Genomic DNA, 24146 nt, shown 5'->3' on the forward strand with positions numbered 1-24146 from the left:
CACACTGCGCACATCCTTACATCGGCACCAGCAGCTGGGGACACGGTGGGGCTCAGGGGACCGGGGTGGCTGTGGGCTCCTGAATCCAGACCCACACCCGCAGCTCTGCAAAGCCCCTCTGTCCCCACCAGTGGTGGCTGTCACCCAGCTGGGGACCCGCTGCCTTGACCATCACCTCTTCCTCCACCCGCAGCCCCCATCACCCGGCTCCAGGCATCCAGCGGCATCACTGGCAAAGGGGACAGCGATACCCGGTGCCCTGGGACGATGTCACCCCGGGCTAGGGCAGGTGCTGGGGACACCTGGAAGTGCTCAGCCCTGCTCCTCATTAGCAGTGGGTCGATGTGATTGATCCCCATCGTCGTCCCTCTGGAGCTGCCCCTAATGCGCTCCAGGTGCTCCAGCATGGGAGGGACGGAGGCCCCATGGCTGTGGGCAGAGGGTACGGCATGACAGGGACCCCACAGCACCAGGTCCCTGTCACCATCCTGACGCTCCCCATACCCTCCCCTGTGCTCTGGGACCGCCCACTCCACAGGAAGATGCTCTGGTTGGAACCCACTTCCATGTGTGTGCACGTGGGTGCATGGGTGTGCACATGGGGTGCGCGAGCAGGGCTGTCCCCACGTGCACAGGGAGGGAAGGAGGGTTGGCTCTGGGGGGGGGGCAGGGGGATTTGGGGGGGTCCTATGAGAAATGCATGGGGATTTCCAGGGGTCTCTGTGGGAGTGCAACAGCATTGGGCTGGGGGGGAGGAAAGTCTCTGTGGGGTGCAGGGAGATTTGGGGAGTGTCTGTCAGTCTGCAAGGGAGTTTTGGGGGGTGGTCTCTGTGTGTGAGGGCAGTCTGGGGGGTGCTGGGAGGGGGGGTGGCGGCCACGGAGCTGCAGCCTGGATGGAGGCACTGCGGGGAGACAGGATGGGAATACAGGGCGGGGGGCTGTGCCCTGCACGTCTGGAACCTCCCGCGCTCTGCTAATGGGGCGACAAGACCCAGCCCACACCCCTCAGGCTGTGTCTGTCTGTCTGTCTGTCTGTCTGTCTCCCAGGGCTGCTCTGCCCCCACCCCCTCCACCCTTCCCCTCACATCTGGGCAGCAGCAGCTTATTTTTTCCTCCATGATTACGACACCCCGAGCCACGGGATGTTTTTTCCCTGGCCTGTGTCAACGCCCCCCTCTGCAGGGAGAGGCTGGGGGACTCGTCTTGGCCGGGCACACTGTCTTGGCACAGTGCCTGACACCCCCCATCCGCCCCCCTCAAATTCAGAGCGTGGAGCCCGGGCACCATGGGGTTGGAGAAGGGAGAGCAGATCCCTGCCGGTGATGGGGAAGGGCGATGGGATCCCCACTGGGTCTTGGGAAGGGTGACCAGATTCCCCCAGGACTGGGGAAGGGTGACCAGATCCCTGTCAGTGATGGGGCAGGGCAGCTGGATCCCCTCGGGGCCGGGGAAGGGGCTGCAGCCGTGGACACCACCGTGGTCTCCTTGGTGGGGTGTGCCAGGCTCTGCCCTGCCCTTCCCCAAAAACACCAGCCAGAGCACATCAGTGCCACCCCCACGGCCATGTCACCTTCAGTCCAAAGGCCTGGGGGACACGAGGACAGAGGTGTCCCAAGAGCATCCCCACTGCATCCCAGAGCCAGGCTGGGGCCGAACCACCGCCCCGCCGGCAGCCTCGGCACAGCAGCAGCACCGGGACGGACAGGCCCCATCTGTGCCCCCCTCTTCCCATGGGAATAAAGACCATTTATTCAGAAGAAACCATTTTATTATTTTTTTTTCCCAAAGAAAAAAAGCAATATAAATATTAGAGTATAAAACTTGCGTGTAACACATTGACATTGGTCTATATGGGTATAAGAAGGATATAAGCATATATATAATATATAAGTATAATCCAATATTAGACACATTGAAAGGGCAAACGTGTTTCATTTCACGTACACTCAGAGCACAGACCACATGGAAATAAGATACAGAGAAAAATTGAGAATACTGGTGTCCACAAGTTAGTTACCGAGATTAAAAATAACACGCCACTAAATACACAACACTCACTACGCTACCTCAGATTGCAGATTAAAAAGAAATATAAAGACTATGATTCAGCTACGGCATTTCTAGAAGGGGGGGCAGGTGGCAGCTGCAGGGGACAGGGTGGGAACCGCTCCCAGTGCAGCCAGCGCCGGAGGTATCCGGATCCGGATGAAATGTGGTGTATGCTCCTGCTGCCCTGGGTTTGGGGAGGGGGTGGCGGTGGGGTGACCGCTGCCGTGCCAGAGCCTGGCCGAGAGGGCTGGGTCTGCTCAGTGAGTTACGTGTTAGTGATTAAAAAGGGGAAAAAAACAACACACGCACCCCCAGGGAAAGCCGGTGCAGCCCCTTCCTGGCCACCCACAGCCCCCCTCCTCCCTCTGGGTACACAACCCCCCCCTCCGCCTCCTGGGGGGCTCAGAGCTGCTTTGATATGGGAAGCTGGCCCAGTGCAAGGGTGATGGGCATGTGGAGAAACTCTATTCCTCATCCTTCGATCCCCTCCGTGCGGTGGAAAGCCCAAAGCTAGTGGGAACATCACCTCCCCCAGGTGAACCCCCCTTGTCGCCCCGGCCCGCTGGCTTTGCAGCATCACCCCGCGCTCACCCCCAGCTCTCGGGTCCCTCCTCCCGGTCTGGTCCCCAGGTGCTACCAAACCAACGGTCACTTACTCAGTCACCAACTCAGCACCAAAGCCACGGTGCCGGCAGCTCTGTGGGTCTCACCCCTTTGAGCGAGATCCCACATAACCCCCTTATATTGGGGTCTGCACCCCAAATAAGAAGCAATGAGTCTCCCCATCCCATTTGACCAATTCTCCCCCCGACTTCCCAAGGCAGCCCCGGCACGGAGGCTCGGGCGGCTGCCGGCGTGTTCACACCACGCTGCGTGGGCATGCGAGGACTTCTGTGGGTCCGTGGAGCTAACTGCGCTAGTGCAGGTGTGAGGTGAAGGACGTGCATGCAGACACGGTGTGCAGAGACGTGAAGCATCGTCCCCCGGTCCCCTTGGCGGGGGCTCGGCCAGATGGCTGCCTGGCCTCAGGGGAGCAAGACTCTCTTAGCTTTAATTCCAGAAGAACATTGACTGTACATATAAATATTTACTGCAAAGAAGGGATGAGATGTGTCTGCTCTTCGGAGACCCCTAGAACCACCGGGGCAGCTGCCGCACACCTCGGCACGCTCCTCATTGAATTCCCTACCTCTCAGACATCAGAGGGTGGGGTTTGTTTTTTTCATCTCATACTTCAGGCCATTGGTGGTTGCACTTTAAAAAAAAAAAAATGTTTAGGAATGCAGCTTTGCCATATTCCCTTGGACTCATGCAATATAAACACTTATTTTTTTCCAGGTAATAGGTAAGCAGGAACTGAAGCACTCCCTACCAACTCCTCAGCAACAAACCCATCGCTATCATTAACTGGGGGTGAATTTTACTAATGGAAAGTTTAAAAGCAAAGATCTGGATCATGGGCTCTAAGCTAGGAATTTCCTTTTCCTTTCCAAAATATGATCGAAGGTCTATAAATTAAAGATCCGAGTTAAAATTATTTACACTGGCCAAAGCAAAGCACAAGCCTTGTGCCTTTCTCGGACCATCTGGGAGCAAATCGGATCCAGAAACGTGGCAGAAGACCTTCCACCCTTGCATATTCTAATACCCGAGGGATCGTATAAAACATTAGCAAGTATTCACAGGGCACTTGTTTGTGTTCGGTTTAGCTTCCGGATTGGTTTTCATCATGAGATCTAACAGCAGAGAGACCCTGCTCCTAGCTCTGATGATGACGAGATACATTCGCAGCGTTCCCTACTTTTTGCATCACAAAAAAAAATAAAAAGCACATTCGTCCTCCGGCCTGGGCTGTGGTTTTGGGGGAGTGCTGGAGCCGGCTGCCCTGTAGCTCTAAGGTCTCCTTCTTCTTCTCTACTTCTTCTCCTTCTTCCCGGATTTCTTCTTGTTGCCTCCCGCGGAGGCGGCGTTCTTGGCATCGCGCTTGCTGGCGGCGTTGGTGAGGGTGGCGGTGCTGCCCGGGATGTAGACGTTCTGCCGGTAATCGGGGACGTGCTGCAGGGTGAACTGGGGGCCGTAGCGGGCGCTCAGCCCCATGGTGCCCGTCCCACCGCCCAGGGTCGAGTTGCCGTCAGCAGCTTCTGTGGGGGACGCCGGAGGCGGGGAGTGGGGAAGAGAAGGGCAGGTTGTTAATGCTGGCCAGAGCCCACCCCAAGCCCCAGCAGCCCCGAAAGGCTCCCACTGGGTGTCAAACCCAAACTTCGGTGCCACCAACCTTCTCCCCCAGCCCTCATTACCCTCCAGCGCTATCGCTCCACAGGACGGCCGCAACATGCGTGCTGGGGAGCATGGCGCAGCCGGCACCGAAATCCCTTGTTTCCATCTCACATCGTTGCTAAAGGTTGGGGATTTGGCGCTGGAGGCTGGCCGGGATAGGGCAACCTCTGCTCTGCCCTCGGCCGCGATGGGGCTGCCTGTCCCTCCCTGCCTGCCTGCCACCCTCTGCTCTGCCCCCCCCCCCCCCATTTGCCGCCTCCGCAGAAAAACATCCCCCCCTCTGAAAGTGGCCCATTACAAACATATCATACAGCCACAACGATTAGTAATGCATTAAGGGAAATCCAATATTTGTCGTCTTTTTTTTTTTTTTTTTCTCCCCACTGCATTTAAAACCTTGCCCCCAGTATTTCTCCAGCCAGGTTTATTCAGGGAGCAGAGCACACAAGATGAGAAAGAAAATCCCTCCCCTGCAGTACCACAAAATGGCTCTAGGAAGCCAAGCACAAAGCAAATCAATGCTCAAGCGCATCTGATGGTCCAGATCTGGGAGCAGGGGGAGGGGAAGGCAAATTCATTCCTGCCGCACTGCAAAGCCCCAGCACGGAGACAGCAAGCGCAGAGAGGGGGAAGGGCACTGGGCCCCCCCGGGGTTGCTGGGGCACTGCTGGAAGGTAGAGACCAGATGGAGATGGGGGGATGCACTGAGGGGGGGCGGGGGGAAATGAGCACGGGATGGCAGGGCACGAGCGATGCTGTTGCCATGAGCCGCTGCACAACCCCGCACCAGCGTGACTGCCCGTGCACGGCCCAGGGTGCAGGGATCCCTGCACGGCCCTGCTCAGAAATGATTTTGCTAAACCCCTGCCGCTGCATTCGATACTCTGGATCCCAGCTCAGCCTTTTGACTGCTCCATGCACGTGGCTGTGGACGCGCTCTCCTGGGAGGCTGGAGAGACCCAGCAAGGGCACCTGAAGGGCCCAACACAGACTCCAGGGCTGCTACTCCCTCCTTTCACAAGCGGAGAGACTGCAGGAATAAAGAAAAACAACGGAGCGGAGCTCGTGGGCTGGTCCCCTAGAGTTTCTGCCCTCGCCAGACCAGATCTGTGCACACCTCCGTGTTGCCTTTGTTTTCCCCTGAGCAGATGGAGGTGGCTAAGCCAGCCAGAAAGCTAAACAAAAAACTGGGCCACATCCCACCAGCCCCCCTGAAATATTGCTGTGTGCACATCCCCTCGCAGGGGTTGGAAGGATGAAGCAACTGCAGTTTGAAAAGTTACAGCTGCTCTGCTGGAGCAGGCGGAGGAAAACACATAGCGGGTCCAAAAACAGGCGGGATATCGTGCACCGAGGGGGTGGGGGGACGCACAGGACGGTGTAAAAACACAGCGAAACACTGTGGGAAATGCCATTTTGCTTTCCGCTGTGGAAGCACCCACTGGCTGAAGAACTTTTCTACAGCCCCCGTTAAATGGGTCCCAGACCTGGTGGGGCTTTGAGGACCTTGGTCTGGAGGAGATGTGCATACACAGTTAGTGATATTTATCTCTAATCCTCGCTCACCTCACCAGTAGCTTGTTTCATTAGCAACCAACTCGCCCCCATGCCTGTCGGGGTGCTCTGAACGGGGATGGGGTGGCTGGAGATGTGCTGTCAGGCGAGGCTGCAGCCAGGGACCACCTTGCAGGAGGACTATGGCCTCTGGCAGCGGGGGAGATTTTTTTTTTTTTTCCTGGGCTCCCCTAGCTGGATACAGCCCGGTTGGGGGTTTGGTGGGCTTGGGCACGCTCTCCTGTGCCCCCCACTGCTGGGTGCCGCTGCCCTGCTTCCCCCCTGGACCATCCCAACCGCACCAAGGCAGCGAGGAGGCTGGGGGGGTCCCAGCAAGATCCAGGACAACTGGTCTCTGTGAACTAGTTTGCAGTCACAGCACAGCTTTCACGGGGGAGAAAAAGCCGCCCGTGAAGTTCCCAGCCTGCCAGTTGGTCCAGGGTAAGTGCAAAGGGCTGTTTCTAGGGAACATTGACATTAAGGCTGAAAAGAAGAGAGAAGGGGGACAAAAGAGGTTTATAAACGGGCACCGAGCTGCTCTTGCCAAGCAGTGCACTTCATCTCTTGTTGCTGGAAAGGTTACACTCCTTTACCGGCAGCCAGCCATTATCCCAAATGGTCCTGAGGAGGAAAATAAGAATTTGGGCTTTGGCAAAAATAACCAGCTAGTGGCTGCATCACCCCCAGAAGCACAGAGAGGAGAGGCTGGACAGGGCAGCCCCGGACCACGTGCTGCTGCAGCTGCTGCTGGGCGTTCAGGAGAACCCAAATAACGCGTCTACCCCTGCCTGCGGGCAGCAGAGCTGGGGAGAAGGATCTCCTTGGGCTGCCTGTCCATCTGTTCTCCCATGGCACCCCTATAAATTCCCACTGGAAGCCAGAGCATTTTAAGGACAGGATGTTTGCCCTTTAGCGTCTGGTGTCCTGGAGCATCTGTGCTCCTTGGTCTTAGCAGCTGCCTCTGCCCCTTAGATGCCTCAAAACACTGACTTTTCACGTTGTTCCCAGCTCCAAGGGAGGAAGATCCAGAGGAATGGAGGCTGGGAAGGGGGACAGAAGCCCTACAGCAGGGTCGCAGCCTTGGAGGGGATACCAGCTCCCCAGGCAGTCTGGCTTCTTGGGAGGGTGATTTAACCATTGGGCAAGTGATTTAACCCTCAGAGAGGCTTGGCATGGCAGGACCAGCTCTGCCTCTTGCTGTACTGAAGGATAACCCCCAGGATGGGGTAGGGATGCAGGCAGGGCATCACCAGCCCCTTCCAGATGCTTGTGGAGCAGAGCAGGATCGAAGGGGCTTCTGCCTCCCCGGCAGCCTCTGCTCGGCACAGACTCCAGCATGAGCTTAACGTGGTGCGGTGCAAGTCAGCATCGACTGCTCTGGGCAGGAGCAGCTCACACTCAGAGGAGCGGGTGAGCAAAAGGCACAGGGCCTGTGTCACTGTGTCCCACCTGCCACCTCGGAGCTCAAACAGAGCTCAGCAGGTGACAGTAAGAGATAAGGATCATTTAAATAGTCAGGAAACATTATCCAAGAATGGGCGGCACAAAGCTTAACGGGCAATTAGCACTGCCCCTAACCAAAGCCTGCTCCAATCAACACTATTAGCTTAATGAGTGAGAGCAGAAAAGGAGCGGGACAGAGAGCAGGGGACACATGAAAACACAGTAATGGTTGGAAAAACTTGTGCTGTGTCTCCATCCATCCATTGCATGGGCAAGGAAGGGATGGAGTGCTCCTATCTAGTGGATGGATCTGATTTAAATTGCCCCCTGGACGCACTGAAGCCGTGGGAGAGGTTAGGACTGTTTGAGACTTGTGGATTGGGGGAGATTTGCTGCAATAGGGCCTGGGGCTACGCGGAAGTCGGTGCTTAACCTGGAAGGGACCTGCTTATTCCTCAGATCCAGGGGACTGCTGGAGTGGCAGTCAGAAAAACATCTTTATTTGTGAGCAAGGAAACCGGATCCGGAGGCACCGGGTGATGATAACCACATGCACCCCCAGAGGCTATTTTTCCAGGGTCGTTTTTCAGAGCAGAGACACATCTTCGCATTGTTTCTTTCCCCGGAGTGTAAACAACTCCCTTGCCCAAGACCTTCATCCCCTTCCCTGGCCACAGCAGCTGCGTCTCCAAGGCTGCCTGATGTCTGCAGAGCAGCAAAGTTCAGCTGCAGCAGCTTTCCAAGAAAGCAACACCAAAGCCATGCCTCCTCCCCCAGATTCCTTCTCTCCCAACAGCTCAAAGGAAACATCCTAAGCATTTTGCACAGGGTTTTATGGCTGTGCTGTTGCTTCTATTTTTAAATCAAGGGGGGGGAAAGACTTGGAGGTATTTATAAATAAAGGCTGTATGAAAACCAGCCTCTTTATCCATAGTGCTGCACAGAGTGATAATTGCATTTCTTTTATATAAAGCCACGGAGACCACAGGTGCATGGGAACACCCCTCCCTGCCCACCACTTCCACATGGCACAGCTGTAAACCAGGACAAATCAACCCAAAATGACCCCAAATCAACCCCCTGAGACTACATCAGCAAAGAGCCAGCAGCAGCTGGTGGGGCAAACCCTGGTGAGCCCACAGCTTGGTGGAGGGACCCAGTGCCAGCAGGGAGCATGCACCAGCATCTCTGGGCACAAGGTTTGTTGGGGATACCGAGTCAGGCATTTACTGCACTCCTGCCTCAGCATAAGCAAATCTTCCAGGCTTCCTACCTCCTCGCCTTACAGCAGATGTTTCATTTACCGTGACATTCTGGAACCATGTAATTTATAAAACATCATCTCAAGACTGGTTCTTTCATGTAACACAACCACATCACGAGACAGATAATGTTCTGTCCAGTACATAGACAATATCGTTTGGGTGGAAGAGGTACCCCTGTCTACAGCATGCCTGATGCTGATGGCTACCTGGTATCTCCTCTGCCTGAATCCTTCCCGACCCCTCTTCTCTGCAGGGTAACACAGACAGCAGTGCTTTTCCACCAGTGTCTGTTGAAGAAGGACTTCCAAAGCCACCCCGGTTAACCCAGATACATCAATGCCACCAGCATCTTATCTAACAGCATGCATCTGAGATGTCCGCGCGAGAGCAAGTGCCATGGTTTTTCCAACACATGATGGAGACCAACCATTTGCTGAAGCCAGGATCATGGCTTGGAGCATCTCCGTGTCAAACTGGTTGTTTGGCCAGGCTCCACCTTCTTCTCCATTCTGGGAGCTACAGGAAAAGAAAAGAAACAGCAAGTTACTGCAGCTCAGTAAGGAGGAGTGGGCATGTCAGAGAGTATGTGAAGCCAAGGCTGTGGGCTCATCCACTGGCAGAGGAGTCTGCAGGCTTTAAATCCTTCCATTAAATAACACTCAAGAGTCAAGACACTTTCAGATGTCTCCATCCCGGGGTTTTGAAGAAAAACCACCAAAAGCAAAAGCACTTAGGGGCTCAGTGGTGCTTCCAGCAACCCCTACCTAACTCCTGCTGACTTCAGAGACAGCCAGCACCTCAAAGTCCCACCAATATAATGTAATACCACAAAAAATGCTGGCCCTAAAGCCCCAGAGGTGCATGTACCCTTGTGCAACCAGGTCCTCCATTCCTTTTGCAGGCCATGTGAGTGGATGAACCTTTCAAGCTATTTCAGACTACAACTCCATTCTGCAGCTTCATTCGTAAGATGGAGGATGAGAAAAAGCCGTGGCGTGGTGGGCTTTGGGATCAGCATGGAGCCAGCTGCCCAGCACCGCAAAACTTGCTCTGAAGGGCATCCAAGAGCAGCTGGCAGCTCTGCAGAGCTGGCAGCAAACAGCCCTGGGGTGGCTGGAGCAACAGGGAAGGGAGAGAAGGGAGGTGGACACATGCCTTGGTTCCCCAGGACTGGCTGATGGGGCAGCTGAGCACCACAGATCCACCTGGGAAACCTCTGGGAATGCTATTAGACTTCAGCTAAGGAAGCTTTGTGACCGAGGTTACAATCAGCAGTCTGTGTGCAGTCTAACAAGCCCCGCTTTCATGTTTGCCAGGTGCCAGCTGTGCTTGGCCTCCGCTCACTGGTGGTGGCACTTCCCCTCCGGAGAGGTCAGGATTGTGCTCCCCAAGCCCCCCCGGCGCCTCACCACTTTCAGCAGAGACCTCTAAACATCTCACCAGCTTCCTGGATCCTCGTCTGCTCTGACCCTAACTGACCACATCACTCAGCCCACCAGTCTGTCCTCTCCCAGCTGGGTGCTCTGACCATCCGCAGCTCTTGCTGCCCCCAGGCTCTGTCCCTGGCTCACCTGGGACGAGGGCTGTCCCGCTCCTCCAGCTGGGAGCTCTCTAGAAGTGAGACGGGGGGGGGGGTTGAAAGCCCCTCCTCCTGGAGAGAGCTTGAGCCTGTTTTCCAGGCAAGTGTTCAAACCACCAGGCTGCAAGACACAGAGGTGGCCTCCTCTTCCTCCTCCACCGCTGCGGTCCCAGCCCTTACACCCAGGAACTGCCAGACCCCGAAGCCCTGCTCAGACATGCTCAAGAAGCCAAGATCTCCCCCAGCTCTGGGGTCTCTTGCCAGCAGCTCTGTGCTTGAGCCCTCAGCACCCCGCACATTGTAAATGCCGGCACAGGCACTGCCGGTGCCAACGCAGCACCCCATGCTGGGTGGCAGATGGACTCTTCGCCACCGTGCCAAGTATCCTGCTGCCCAAGTTCCCCCGCCAGCTGCTCCTGCTGCAGCCCTCACACACAGGACGGGTTCGATATGGCCATTTCGGAAATGGGACGGACCCACAGGCACGTCCTTGAAGGTTGTATCTGCCACAGTGACCTTGTAGCATGGGTAGCCACTGCCCCAGCTGCATCAAAGCTTTACAGGGAGGGAAGCCCTGAATGCACAAGAGCTTTCCCCGTCCTCCCTGTGCAAATGTCCTGCACGCAGGAAGAAAAACTGCAGATGCACGGGATGGGTAAGAGCTCTGATCAGACCCCACATAGCCGTGCTCGGTCACACAGCTTGGTATGGACCCTGTGAGGGGTACATACGGGCAAACTCCCTTTGAACCACAAGATCTGGGTGTGTGGACCCTCCCAGGTACTCTGCAGAAAAATCTGGTCTTAAGCAATTTGTCCAAAGACACGTGGGACCTGTGCCAGGACCACACAACCATCCACCCCCTTCCCCTTCTGTACCGTCTGACCCATCCCCAGCTGGGTGCAGGGCACTGCTCTCACACCGGTTTATCTGTGGAGGATGCAAACAATCCCTAGCGCAGCAGAGCCTGGCTCATAACAACACTGCCACCATCACCGCTTCTGTAATACCTGCTGTCTGCTGCAACCCAGGGCATCCCGAAAACTATGTCGCTCGTCCGCGACGTGTGGTGGCACAGTTTCAAGAAAGCCAGAAGTGAGGCTTGCCCGCCTCGCAAATTGATTTCAGCGTTTGCATGATGATTGTGCTGAGACTCCTCGGCCATGGGTACCACTGCCCTGCACTTGGTGTTGTGCCAGCGAGCAGAGTGCAGGCAGCACAGGCAGTGCAGGCAGCGAGGACAAGATGGGGACAGCCCTGGGGCTGCAGTGACCTCTTAATGTCACGAGCAGGGCTGGGAATAGAGCCCCAGGTTAGATCCAATAAAGGACTTAGGAATCTAAACCCCAAGGCAAACCACTGCCCATTCAGCCACCAGTTAACCCCAGCAGCTCCTGCCCCACCAGCTGCCAGCTGAGGTCTCCAGGTTTTTCAGTGCCCAGAAATGTGTGCAGAAATGTGCCCAGAAACATGCTCCAGGTTTTTCAGGGCTCAGAAAGGTGCCCAGAAACACCTCAGTACCTCCCAGCCACTGCTCCTGGCTCTGGGGGCTGCCCCGGCACAATGGTGGGATCCAGGGATGGGGAAAGGGAGAGCACAAGGAAGTGCTAAATCCTTTTTTTTTTTTTTAATTGTAATATTCCAGTAGTTTGAACTCTGTTTTGAAATTGGAGGCCCATGTTCAACTCCCTCTTTGATGCAGCAGTGCCGGCATCACATTTTCCACCTCCCAAAAGACTCTTTCCTCCCCTCCCACCTCTCCTTTGGGCAACGGGCTGCACTGGACAGAAGCTCCTCCTGCCTCCTATTAAAGCTGTGCCTCGGTGCCCTAGGACAGCGGGAATGTGTGGAAGGAAAGGCTCACCCTGTGGTCAGGGCTTTCACCTGGGAGGTAACATCAGGACCCCCAACCTCACTGAGCTCCTTAACCAAGTGGTCCTCCCTCTCCACCCCAATGAGCCTTGGCCCCATGGCCAAGCCACATGCAGGCACAGACAGGAGAGCTGGCCATCGCTGAGCATCGGACTTGCCCAGGGCTGGGTTGGAAGCGGGGGGAAGAAGGGCCGTGGTTAGTCCCTGCAGCCTGGGAGGGGGTTGAGCAGCACAGCCCAACCCCTCTGGTGCACGGCACAAGAGGAGCAGCTGCACCAAGAAACATGTGGGTCTTGTTCAGGTTGTTTTGACCTCGTGTTTTGGTGGTGTGTGCCCCCAGGGAAGGGTGATCCTGCATCACCAGTGAGCAGAGAGAGGTTCATCCCCGGAGGATGTGGAGACAGGCAGTGTTTCAGATTCTTTTTCTTTCTTCTGGTCTTAGAGAGGGAGTGAACACACATGAACTCTCATGGTGGACTTGACCAGCCCCTGCACTATGGTTATACCCCAGTGTCAGGGGGACAGCCGAAGCCCTACATCCCCTTAATGTCCTGTGGGATCACAGAATCACAGACTGATTCATATGGAGGGACATGAAGCACCCAGCCTGCCGGAGGTGGGAAGGTCTCTGGTCCAACAGCCCACTCCAAATAGGGCCAAGCTTTCAGCTGGATCCAACTTTATATTAGATGCTCAGGTGTCTGAGCAGCCACATTTTGAGATTTCTCCATCTCTCTGGTCTCCTGTTCCAGTGTTTCACCACCCTCGGGTGACAAATATTTCCTAACATCTACTCCAAATTTGTCTTGTTGTGACATGTCCCCATTGCCACACAGCCTTTCACTGTGCACCTCTGAAGACAGCAATGAGACCCTTCTCCCAGCTCTCGCGCCTCCAAGCTGAAGGAGCTCTCGGCCTCTGCTCCCCTGCCATGGGCTCCAGACCTCTGATCATTTTGGTACTCCCATATGGCCATGTCTTTGTTACTGTGGGGAGCCCAAAACCAGGCACGGTGCTCCAGGTGTGGTCCCCTAAGTGCTGAACTGAGGGCAACCATCTCTTCTCTTGACCTCCTGGTTACAATCTTACCAGTAAAACCCAGTATACGGTGGGTCTCCATCACAGCAAGGGTGCACTGGTGACTCACGTTCAACCTGATGGCCCCCAGGTCCTTTTCTGCAAACCTACTGCACCCAGTGTTCCCAAATTTTGCACAAACAGCCCCAAAGCTGTGTGCCTGCTCCCCATGACATCACGCAGAAAAGCTATTTCAGAAATGCCTTAGAGTTGCGAAAAATGGTATTGAGCCTACTTCTCTAAGCAGGAAATTCAAGTGCCTCAATTACTTGCAGTGCAATCATCCAGAATTCAGAGGCACAGAAAAAAACAAGTGCTGTAATCTTAAAATGACCAAAAATAACTTCTCGCATTGGAAAAAGACACACAGCTGATGACCAGACCTGGCTGTCTTCCACGGCTATAGGATGGAGCTCTGAATCAGAGCTGTGAATCACTGATTCAACAGCAAGCAGCCTTGCCCTGCCCTGCTCCCCCTGCCTGGGGCGGGCAGACCACGGAGCCCCCCCCTTGCAGCACTGCTCCTGCTTGGCCGCAGCCTTGGCGCTGCTACAAGGAGGCTGCCCAGAACACGGGGCTGGTTCCTATGGAAATGACTCCAAGAACTCACTGGTTTTAATACAAATGCCGTTGACTCAATACTGGGTTTTTTTTCCTAAAAACCCATCCCCCATAGGATAGATTTTTTTTTCTCTCTGTTCAATTCTACTCCACACTTCAAAGCTCAGCAAAGAGCTGGCTTACATTTTCGGGAACGTTTCCAGCACAGCTAGGTCTGGAGAGAAGGAAGGAAATCCACATTTGATATAAACGCAGGGATACGGCATCTTAGGGGGCTTAGGCCACGGTGGACACAGTGTAGACACCAGCAGAGGCAAGCCCAGCCGGTGCATGACGTGCAAACGTCTTCATTAAACCTGGCTACATGGAAATCAGGGAATACCAAAACCACAGGCTTGCCCTGCAGCCTGGACACAGCCGCAACGCCCCATTACCGAGGGCTTCCACGAGCATCTGCCTGAGCAGCGCAGGGTGGACCTGAGTGCTTTACTGACAGGCTATTTTGCAGCACCCCCGGCCACCACATCCCTCTTTAACTTCCACAGCACAGAATTACTCATTTCCTTGCGGGGTTGCTATGGAGCTTGTCACTATGGCAGCCAAAGGCCTCACAAACATTTATTTGCACAACTGCCCGGTGGATTCCTGAAAAATTGTTTTCCTCGCTCTGCAGCTGGAAACCTGAGCTGTAGCAGCACCACAACAAACTGGAGAAATTAATTTGTGCCGCACGGAGCTGTCAGAGCCTCAGGGGCTGGAGAGGACAGCGCAGCACCCTGCGGATGAGACCCTGGCACCCCGGGGAAGCCTGGCAGGGCTGCGGGCAGCGCTTGACCTGGGGATTTTCCCGGGACACCCTCAGCATCCTCCCTCCTCCCTCATTTGGGGCTTTCTGGCTCCTACAGCAGTGGCCCCCCCAGCCAGCACTGCTCCCACCCCACAGCCCCGGCTGCTCCCAGGCTTCCCTGCTCCGGGGAGGGGGATGTAGCTGGGGTTTGTTTCTCCTCCCAGCTTCTTCCCCTTTTGCTTCCGTTTGCTCCCCAGCTCTGGCTGCTGCTCCCACCCTCCCATCACCTCCCCCAGCAGCCTGGCTGGGGCAGCACCCTGCCCTCCCCAGTCTCAGGGCCAGGTGGCATCTCCAGCCCCATTCCTGGGCAGCCCCTAAAGCGCCCCCAGGCTGCCCCCCCAGCCTAATCCCCCCTGCACTGCTGTTTCCTCTCTCCCAGCTTCCTCCAAGCCCTCCCTGCCCCCCCCCACCTCCCACACACAGCTCCAGCCAGACGCAGCAGCAGCAGTTTCCAGGCTGGCAAAGTGACAAGCAAGAGGGAACGGATGAGTCCCTGCGGGTGCTGAGCCTCTGCCGCGCTCAAGGCGTGCTGGGGACACAGTCCCACGGCTGGGGATGCAGCCCCAGGACCAACATCCCTCTGTCCCACCACCCACGCCAGCCTCCCACAGCCCCAGCCCCCAGCCCACCACCCTCCCACCTCCCCCAGCCCCCGAAAAAAATGGAACCAGCTCCAAAATTGCCACAATTTCCTGCTTTGTCTCTTCTTTAACAGAGGATGCTGCTGCCGGCCCTTCCCCCATGCTCCCCCAGCTCCACACATTCCCTGCCGCTTCTGTAATGCAATTACAGAGGCTGGAGAGAGCCTGGATGAGAACCAGCTCTCAGATCATGACTTTGCAAAGATAGGATTGAAAACTGTTAGCAGGCAAGCAGGGGGGAAGATTTTCAGCCTCCCAAAACACTGGCGAGTCGTTACTTCCAGCCAGCAGAGCTGCTGGGATGCTGCTCTGCCAGGCTGAAGAAGAACAAAAGGCCACGATGTCTCTAAAAGGGGGACCAGGGGCAGTGTCCCCCCCCGTCCCGAGGACTCTCCTAGCCCTCCTGAATGAGACGGAGCTGACATCAGTGTTATTTCACCCAGCCCGTCCTGACGCCACCCGTGCCCCAAACATGCCGGGAAGGATATTTTGAGAGATTCTTTGGAAAGGGTATTGTGCTTATTTGTCAGATCCCCGTGCTTCTGCAGCCGGCCGTGGCATGTGCTCAGCTGCACAGGAAGCAGATGGAGAGAGGAAAAATTAAACTAATACACATAGCACCTGCTAAATTACCTAAAATAGCATTTCTATACATAACACCGTGATGATGAAACTCCTGATATTATGGGGGCTTTCCAGAATGAGAAACACATCCCATCGCTGGGATATTTCCCTTCCTCCATAAGAGACTCTTCAGCTTTTGTCCTGCCTGGCAGGGTCTGGATGGCTCAGACTTCAAGGGCCATGACAAATGCAGATAAAGGCATTATTGGCCCAGGATGGTCAATAAGGGAAGGAAACATTCAGCTGAAGAGGGCTACGTGTGATCTAAAAAGAAGCCCATATACTGAAGCTGCTGAGATTTGGGCTGTTAATAGACAAAAGGGTGAACCCTGCAAGCAGTGGTGCTCTGAGGCATCATGCACAGCATGGGGGACCAGCTCTGTGATCCCCTGGCTGTGGAAATGTGGTGGGGTGGACACTACAAAACCTTCAGCTTCCAGTGCCAGGATCAGCTCAGCCTCACAGGGAGGGGGAAAAGGAGAGTAGTTATCCAGGGACGACTCCTGCTCCCAGCATCAAAACAGCTCCTGCCTGTCCCAGCACCCCAAATCCTCTCCAAAATTGCACCATGGGGCTGCAGCCCATGCTCGGAGCAAAGCCAGGCTCTGAGCAGCCTCGTAATGCTTTAAGGCAGTGTTTGCTCAGCAGCGTTTGAAAGGCAACCACGGTCATAGAATCATAGAACCATTCCGGTTTGAAAAGACCTTTAAGATCATCGAGTTCAACCACTAAACCATGTCCCTAAGTGCCACATCCACACATCTTTTTAAATCCCTCCAGGGATGGTGACTCAGCCACTTCCCTGGACAGCCTGTTCCAATGCTTGACAACCCTTTCGATGAAGAAATGTTTCCTAATATCCAATCTAAACCTCCCCTAGCACAACTTGAGGCTGTTTCCTCTTGTGCTGTCGCTTATTACTTGGGAGAAGAAACCGACCCCCACGTGGCTACACCCTACACCTAGTTGTAGAGAGTGATGAGGTCTCCCCTCAGCCTCCTGTTCTCCAGGCTAAACACCCCCAGTTCCCTCAGCCGCTCCTCATCAGACTTGTGCTCCCTTCCTCACTTCGTTGCTCTTCTCTGGACACACTCCAGCACCTCAAAGCCATAAACCTTTGAGTGATCTTCAACCTTTCCTGTTTCAAGATCCACCAGGGCAACACCAAACCTGGCAGATGCAACCGTCTGGCCCTTGCAGGGCTTCCATGGTTTCTTCCAAGGTGTTTGCTGAGCAAAAGACACACAAACAGGCTGGGGGCTGGCGTGGGTTGCATCATCAGGCATGAACCACCACCTTAAATACTCTCCGAAAAGGCAGCTTCTCTCCCGGGCTCCCCAGGACCTGGCACAAGCTGGTGATTTGAGTTCGGCAGCCCCAGAGACTTTGTCAGGGGAGGAACCCTCCCTTCAGAGCAGAGCCGCTTTACTAGCACAACTCCTTCTCCAGGGAGTCTGCAACCCACATTAAAGCGCAGCGGCTCTCAATCTCAGGAGAGCGCTGTGTCACTTAGATTATGGCTGTTTCTGCAAAGCGATGACCCCGAAGGGATTTCTAGAGGGTGCTGTGGTTTTTCAGGCTGCTGGGCTCTGCTCACACCTTCCTGAGGCCCCAGGGTGGCAGCTGTGAGCAGCTCCACACTCCTCATGCTATAGGAGCCCTGGAGGAATCCCTCAATGCTCAAGCATCTGCCAAGGCAGATGAATGCAAACCAGCCAGAACAAGCAGTAAGTTTGGCCCAAAGACTGTTACATCTTTTTAGATTCACCAGCAAAATGTGTGGAACCTGGCCTGGCAAAGCGAATACCACTGTACCTTGAGTGCATTTGGGATGGAAACCTGAGGATTACAATTATTTCCTAAACTTCCCAGAGCGTCAGTTCTTTCTGCTGCTCCGCTTGCCCCTGTCAACAAGGAGCTGAGGGTGGGAAGCCTGCACAACCCAGAAGTGCCAGCAGCTGCTCCCAGGTCTCCTGGCCTTCCCCAGGAACCCTGGTGACACCAGCGCACGTCCCACTACCTGCACGTTCTCCAGGTGACACCTGTCCTGACAACTGTATCCTTTTCCCTTTTTCAACCTATTTTTCCCATGCTGCCCATCCACTCGTTCAGTTACCTCTGGCTTCTGGAATCTGCTGAGTGGTTACAACCAGATCCAATGGCCAGGTGGACGTTTCTGATATGCTACTCTTCTACCATTTGCATGAAAATCAACAGAGAAAGACTCTCATTGGTGTCTCCCTTTAGGGAAGGGCTCAGTTACCAGCCACACTTGGCCCACTAGCTCGCCTGTCACTGCCCATCATCACACGAGTGGCTGGAAATTGCCAAAGATACTTGTTCTGCTGCTGGTTCAGAGCTGGGCACAGACTGGGATGCTGTGTGGGATGGTGGTGGTGCTGGGGAGGTGCTCAGAGAAAGCAGGAGGCTGGATATGCGATGAGAGAAGAGAAGCATAGGGAGACCCTCGCTGCATGTTGCACAGGAGGGCAGCAAGAGCAGATGTGACGGCAACCACCAGGGACCCTGACAGGCGGGAGGAGTTGGCCCATGTGAACCTCATGAAGTTCAACAAGGCCAAGTGCAAGGTCCTGCACCTGGGTCGGGGCAATCCCCAGTTTCAATACAGGCCATGGGATGAATGGGTTGAGAGCAGCCTTGTGGATACTGGTGGGTGACAACTGGGACGTGAGCTGGCAATGTGCACTTGCAGCCCAGAAAGTTGTATCCTGGGCTGCATCACCAGCAGCGTGGCCAGCAGGTCAAGGGAAGGGATTCTCTCCCTCTGCTCCACTTTCCTGAGACCCCCTGGAGCACTGTGTCCAGCTCTGGGGTCCTCAGCATAAGCACTTGGACCTGTGAGAGCAGCTCCAGAGGAGGCCACAGAGAGCTGGAACACCTCTGCTATGGAGAGAGGCTGAGAGAGCTGGGGTTGTTCTGCCTGGAGAAGAAAAGGCTCCAGGGAGACCTTATTGCAGCCTTTCAATACCTGAAGGGGGTTTATAAGATAGAGAAAGACTTTCTACCAGGGCCTGTTGTGACTGGACATGGGGCAAGGGTTTTAAACTGACAGAGGGGGGTTTTGACTAGACATAAGGAAGAAAAGTTTTATGACGACGGTGGTGAGGCCCTGGCACAGGTTGCCCAGAGAAGCTGTGGCTGCCCCTGGCTCCCTGGCAGTGTTCAAGGCCAGGCTGGATGGGGCTTTGGGCAACCTGGGCTAGTGGAGGGTGTCCCTGCCCATGGCGGGGGGGGGTGGAACTAGATGGGCTTTTAAGTCCCTTCCAACCCAAACCAGTCTGGGATTCTATGAAAAGATGTTGGAAGAGCCATGGTGGGACATGAGAGGGACAGAGGGGTCACAGTCACGGGGACCCAGCTCTGCAGCCCCGCGGTAGCGCTGGAGGGCAGGGACAGCACTGCTGCAGGCTGCGGCTTGGCCAGCGCCTATGCCCAGCACAGACCAGTTTTCACATTTGCAATCAAAGACTGGACAGAAGGTAAATCCGTCAGTGTTTACCAGTACATCCCCGCTGGTGCAGGAGTGCACATGCTTTACAGCACTTGCCACTGTATCAACTATAGCTACGCAAATTTGCAACGTAAATTCCTATGGGGTTACAAAACCCGCAGACGCACTTGTGGCTAGCTAGGTTTTGTTTTGGTTTTTTTTTAAGGATGTGCTAAAGCCTGCATCTGTGGCCAGTTGTCTGTCTGCTGTGTATCCACCCCCGGGCTGCGTCAGCCCAGGAATGTCCGTGTGTCCCTCTGCCTCCAGCCCCAGCTGCTCTGGGATGTCCCACCTGGACACGCAACTACGAGGCTCCCTTGGCGGGAGCGTGTCCTGGCACGCTGGGATGCTGCTGTCACGTGGGACCTCCTGACCACCCCAAACACACACCAGAAGCACCCCAAGCTGTGGTCACCTTTTGGCAGCACCTGCATGCTCTGAACGCCAAGAACACTCCCGAGAACATTTAAGGACTATCCCTGGAACACCTTTTTTCCCATCCCTGGCCCTCACCATGCACAGACAGGCTGCCGTTAGTCCTGCAAGCCCAACTCTTGGAGTTCAGGCATGAAAACAAAGAATGAACAAATGCTCCTTTCCTTCCTAGCTCTCCTGTGGGCGCTGCTGCAGTATCTCTGCTGTCACCCCAAACCCTTTCTGCTGCACTCTCCTTCGTCCCTCTGCACAGCCTCGGGAACGATGGCCGGGGTCAGACAGGCAGCCGTGATGCTGTTTAATGGGCGAGTGAAGCGAATATTGGCCGTGTTCAGCCTGGGAGGGGAGCCTGGCTCATGACCAGTTGGAAACCCCTAACACAGGGAGATTTAGGATTAGAAAAAATTAATGGGGAGGGAAATAACACCCTGTATCTTATTTGCTTGCTTTGCTCCTCCTCTGGAGTGACTAGGGATTCCCACACTGCTCCCCACCTCCTTGTGTGTCCCCCACACGGTCCCTGGGGTGCCTGGGATCTCCTTCTAGCCTGCCCACGCAGCCCGAGATTGTCCCCACTCCTCCCACAAGCTGCCCAGGACAGACCAGCTCTTCCCAGCCCGGGATGTCTCACCCTTCCGTGTTCACCTGTGAGCAACACAGAACCCTCCCCACTCCTCCAGGAAGGAAATCCTGACTTGAGCCCAGTGTTTTCCTGAATAAACCATCACACAGAGATCAAAACAAAGAGCTGCCGGTCAGGCAAGTACCATGCACGTGCAGGGCACAAGCCCGGTCTCTGTTCCTTTGGCGACTAGTGAAAACTCAGCAAGATGGGTCCCTCGTACCAGTCCCAGTCTCTGCGTTCTCCCCCCCGCAGGGAAACCCCACACTGACAATCCCACAGGGATGTCCTGCGATGCTGCCGGACTGGACAATGGACAATTTGTCACTGTAATCTCCACTACAGCCACTGATCTGATTTGTCTGGGAATGGCATCTGCTGCTCAGTATCATTCTGTATTCATTTACATTTGCCTAGAAACAGCACAGGTGCTTTTTTTTTTTTTTTCCAGAAAACAAAACACAAACATCATCACAGGAATTAATCTATCCTCCTGTTTTTCCCAAACAAGATTAATTGAGAATCGCTCTACTCAGGTCTGACTCCCTACCACATTTTCAAAGGATATTGTCTGAGCTCTTATTTCCTGAGCATGTGCACCAGAGCTCTCCTGTGTTTCAGAACAAAGAACAAATTCTCTTTGTTGTCCCATAACAGCTCTCTGAATGCAGCAGTGTAGGAGATCGAGAGATGGTCCTTGCCTTATTGAGCTTATTCTGAGTTTTGCATGGTTCCAGGTGCTCGGAGACATGTGGGATTTGTTTCGGTGGGCAGAGCTATGCCGAGAAAAGACAGGATTGTTCCCTTCTCCCACTCACATGAAGACAGCAAAGGGGAAATCACAACATAGGTTTAAGCCTGCTTTATGGCTTTGGGTCCGTGCCGGACTCCCTCCGGGATCCATTCAAACCGCAACCCTAAGCTGCCTTGTCTTTATTGCTATTTAATTTGGGTCAGGCAAATGCAGTTAAGAACACATCCCTTTTCTTTCTTTTCAGCTAAGAGGTGTTATGTGTTCCCCAAGCGCCAAGCAGAGCCCTGCAGTTCAGACAGCTCACGGAGCTCAAGAGGTTGGCTTGTCAGCACGAGAGACAGCTGTACGTGAGCTAACATCAGAGAGAGTAACAGCAGGCAGGGCTCAGGCAGCTGCCCTTGCACCCTCTTTAATACCTGTACTACCAGGCAGTGCCTGGGGAATTCACACGCCAGACATCAAAACGCTGGGAAGAGCATGGGAAGAGCACAATGGGGAGCAGCCTGCTCTCCAGGATTTGCTTGTTTGATCACCAGAGAGATGTCAGGGCTGGGCACTGAGCATATGATAGCACTTTCTATTTCCATCCTTTAGTATCATAACACGGGTTTAGAATAAAACCACCTCCCTTGATTTAACTTAAAACAGGATAAAAGAAACAGGGGGGAAAAACATCAGCAAAAGCTGTTTCATTGCAAATGTGGGATCTGCACACAGGCAGGTGGGGAAAACCAGCAGGAGTTAAAATCCACTGAGTTATTTCAGTACCGGCCTGTGTTTGGGCAAAGCCCCTCTCCAAACCTGGGGCCAGCCTGGGCAGCCCGTGCTATGGGAAGCCATACCACAACCAGCACTGACACGAGCTGCCGGTGGCTGGTTTAGGGACTACCGTGGGCACCCAGGTCACAGACCATCAGGGGTAACATCACAGCTCGTGCACCAGAACCAGCACATTGCGTTAGTTCAGCTCCCCGGGAACAGAGTCTGTGCCTTTCGTCCTGCCCTCTCTCTCTTCCCACCCCCTGTGCTGCTGCTCCAATTCAGGCGCTGGGAAGGGGCTGGAGCTGGTAAAGAGCTACAGGCAGAGCCTGGGGGCTGGGGTCAGGGTCACTGCGCCATGACCTGAGAAAAGGTCCCTGTCACTGAGTTAAGTAGGTCTGTGCTGCATCAGCACTGTGCCTTGAAGAGCTCCGGCATCATGCTAGAGGAGCAATAGAGTTTGCTCTGATGGGGCTCATTTACTCACTTCTCATAGCAAAACTATTACAGCTGCTCTGGTGCACTTCTGTATTAACAGGGCTTTCCGGTTAATTGTCAGTTGAACTAGAGCGTAAATGGTTTGAAAGATTTTTCTTGATTAAAACGTTGCCAGTGATGGGGAAATCAACGGAGCTCTGAGAAAACTGTTCCAGCGATAGCCTTGTTTTAAAGTCGTGGCTGGTTTCTAGTGGGAACGCTTTATACACTTTACATCAAACCCTCACTTCATTTTGCCTTTGCCAGCTAGAAGAGCCTAGTAACAAAGTTTAATTGCTGCAACAAGTTTGCTATCACAGTCTCTCAATTTTCTGTTAAACTAAATTATCAAGCCAGACCCAGGGAAAGCCTCAGGCACAACCAGCTGCTGCAGATGTTTGACTGCAAGCTCTGACACCGAAACCCAGGACCCAACCCTCCCTGTGGCAAATTTAAACCTCCACGGGGGCTGCCCGAGTGGCCACCAGGAATGACAAAGCTCCTCTCCGTTCCGCGGAGACACTGTGCCTGACCCAGACTGCACAGCGTCCAAATTTCCTCCTGATTGCTCCACAGGTGTAGCCCTTGGGTATGCCCCAAGAGATAGAACCTTCTCACATATAAATTATCCCAGAGCCAGTCTCCTCATGCACACTAATCTCTGACTGGGGTATTTACAGAGGAAGGTGGACTCCCAGTTTAAGTCCTTTCTTACCCTGATGGTACTCAAGGAAGTTCACCCCCTGAAGAAGATCCCTGCCCCTGCCTACAAACCAGGAAGGAAGATGAGAGAGGTGAAGGGCATCTGCTCACCATTTTCTTGTCAATGCTTTCTCACTGTGTACCAAGCAAAGTAAACTTTGTTGGACCAGAGGTAAGCGGGAGCACAGTCAAGATAGGGGAACTCACTCGGGAGGCAGGTCTCTGCTCTGCTGCTGCTTATCTTTTTGACATCACACGTAAATTGGCAAAAATTCAGCCATGGTTTTGAGAGCAAGACCAGACTTAAGAGACCTCCTTCCTGTGAGTCTCCTAACTCATTATGTTTAATTTCTTCTTCCTTAACATCCCTCTGTGCCACTGCCCAGCTCCAGTGGGAAGCGTGCAGAGGGTTCTCACCTGGATGAACCGATGAACCACCCCATGTTGGAGATGGCACTTCCTAAGGAATGCAAGAAAGGCTCCAAATTCCCCACAATGGAGTTTGGTCTGGGGCTCCCAACTCTGATTCAGGAGATTAGCCCAGAGGGGAAAGCACATACAGCGGCATTTCATGAGGGACCTGCTCCTACGGGTTAGACGTGGCTGGGACATGTTTCTCTAGAGGGGACTTGGGGGACCTGAGGCTCATCTACTCAAGTTCTGGGTGCCACAGGGGCTCACACAGCGGTTTGACACTAGGTGCTCAAGCCAGAGCAGGCAATACACTGCAACAGCACAGAGCTCGAGGCTCCATGGCTGGTAAAGTGACTCACACAGTGATTTCCAGCAGCCTCTGTGCAGGGGGAGGAATCAAGGTTTTAGACTCAGAATCTAGTCTAAATGCTCAAAGTCTGCTTTAGAGAAGAAGCCTTTCTCTGTCAAGCATGTTTCCCAGTCCTTTAACCATCTCACAACTTCACCTGGAGCTCCCCCCCATTCCTGACTGTCCTCCTTGAGCTGTAGACACAAAAACCAGGCATATCATTGCGAACAACAGCTGTGACACCCTCATCAAACAGAGCTGACACAGAAACAGCCAGATTTCTAACTCTTTGGCTGGACAATTCTACCAATGACAGGGAATACGCATCCTCAGA

The 24146-nt window shown here is 54.3% G+C and overlaps 1 protein-coding gene across 11 annotated transcripts in view; it reads right to left on the reverse strand.

The window, feature by feature from the left end:
* Nucleotides 1-1746: 1746 nt before the first annotated feature.
* LOC129212957 (protocadherin gamma-C5-like) overlaps nucleotides 1747-24146 on the reverse strand; it is a 160703-nt gene continuing 138303 nt past the window's right edge. For 7 of the 11 annotated variants that reach the window (XM_054842205.1, XM_054842198.1, XM_054842196.1 and 4 more), the window contains exons 3-4: nucleotides 9016-9104; nucleotides 1747-4190 (exon numbers count right to left, since the gene is read on the reverse strand). In XM_054842205.1, coding sequence (XP_054698180.1) covers nucleotides 3964-4190; nucleotides 9016-9104 — 316 coding nt within the window. In that variant the 3' untranslated portion in view covers nucleotides 1747-3963. The remainder of the gene's footprint in view (nucleotides 4191-9015; nucleotides 9105-24146) is intronic. The other 4 variants (XM_054842197.1, XM_054842203.1, XM_054842206.1 and 1 more) reach the window with 3 other exon arrangements.

This window comes from Grus americana, chromosome 14 (assembly GCF_028858705.1).
Source record: "Grus americana isolate bGruAme1 chromosome 14, bGruAme1.mat, whole genome shotgun sequence".
NCBI lineage: Eukaryota > Metazoa > Chordata > Aves > Gruiformes > Gruidae > Grus > Grus americana.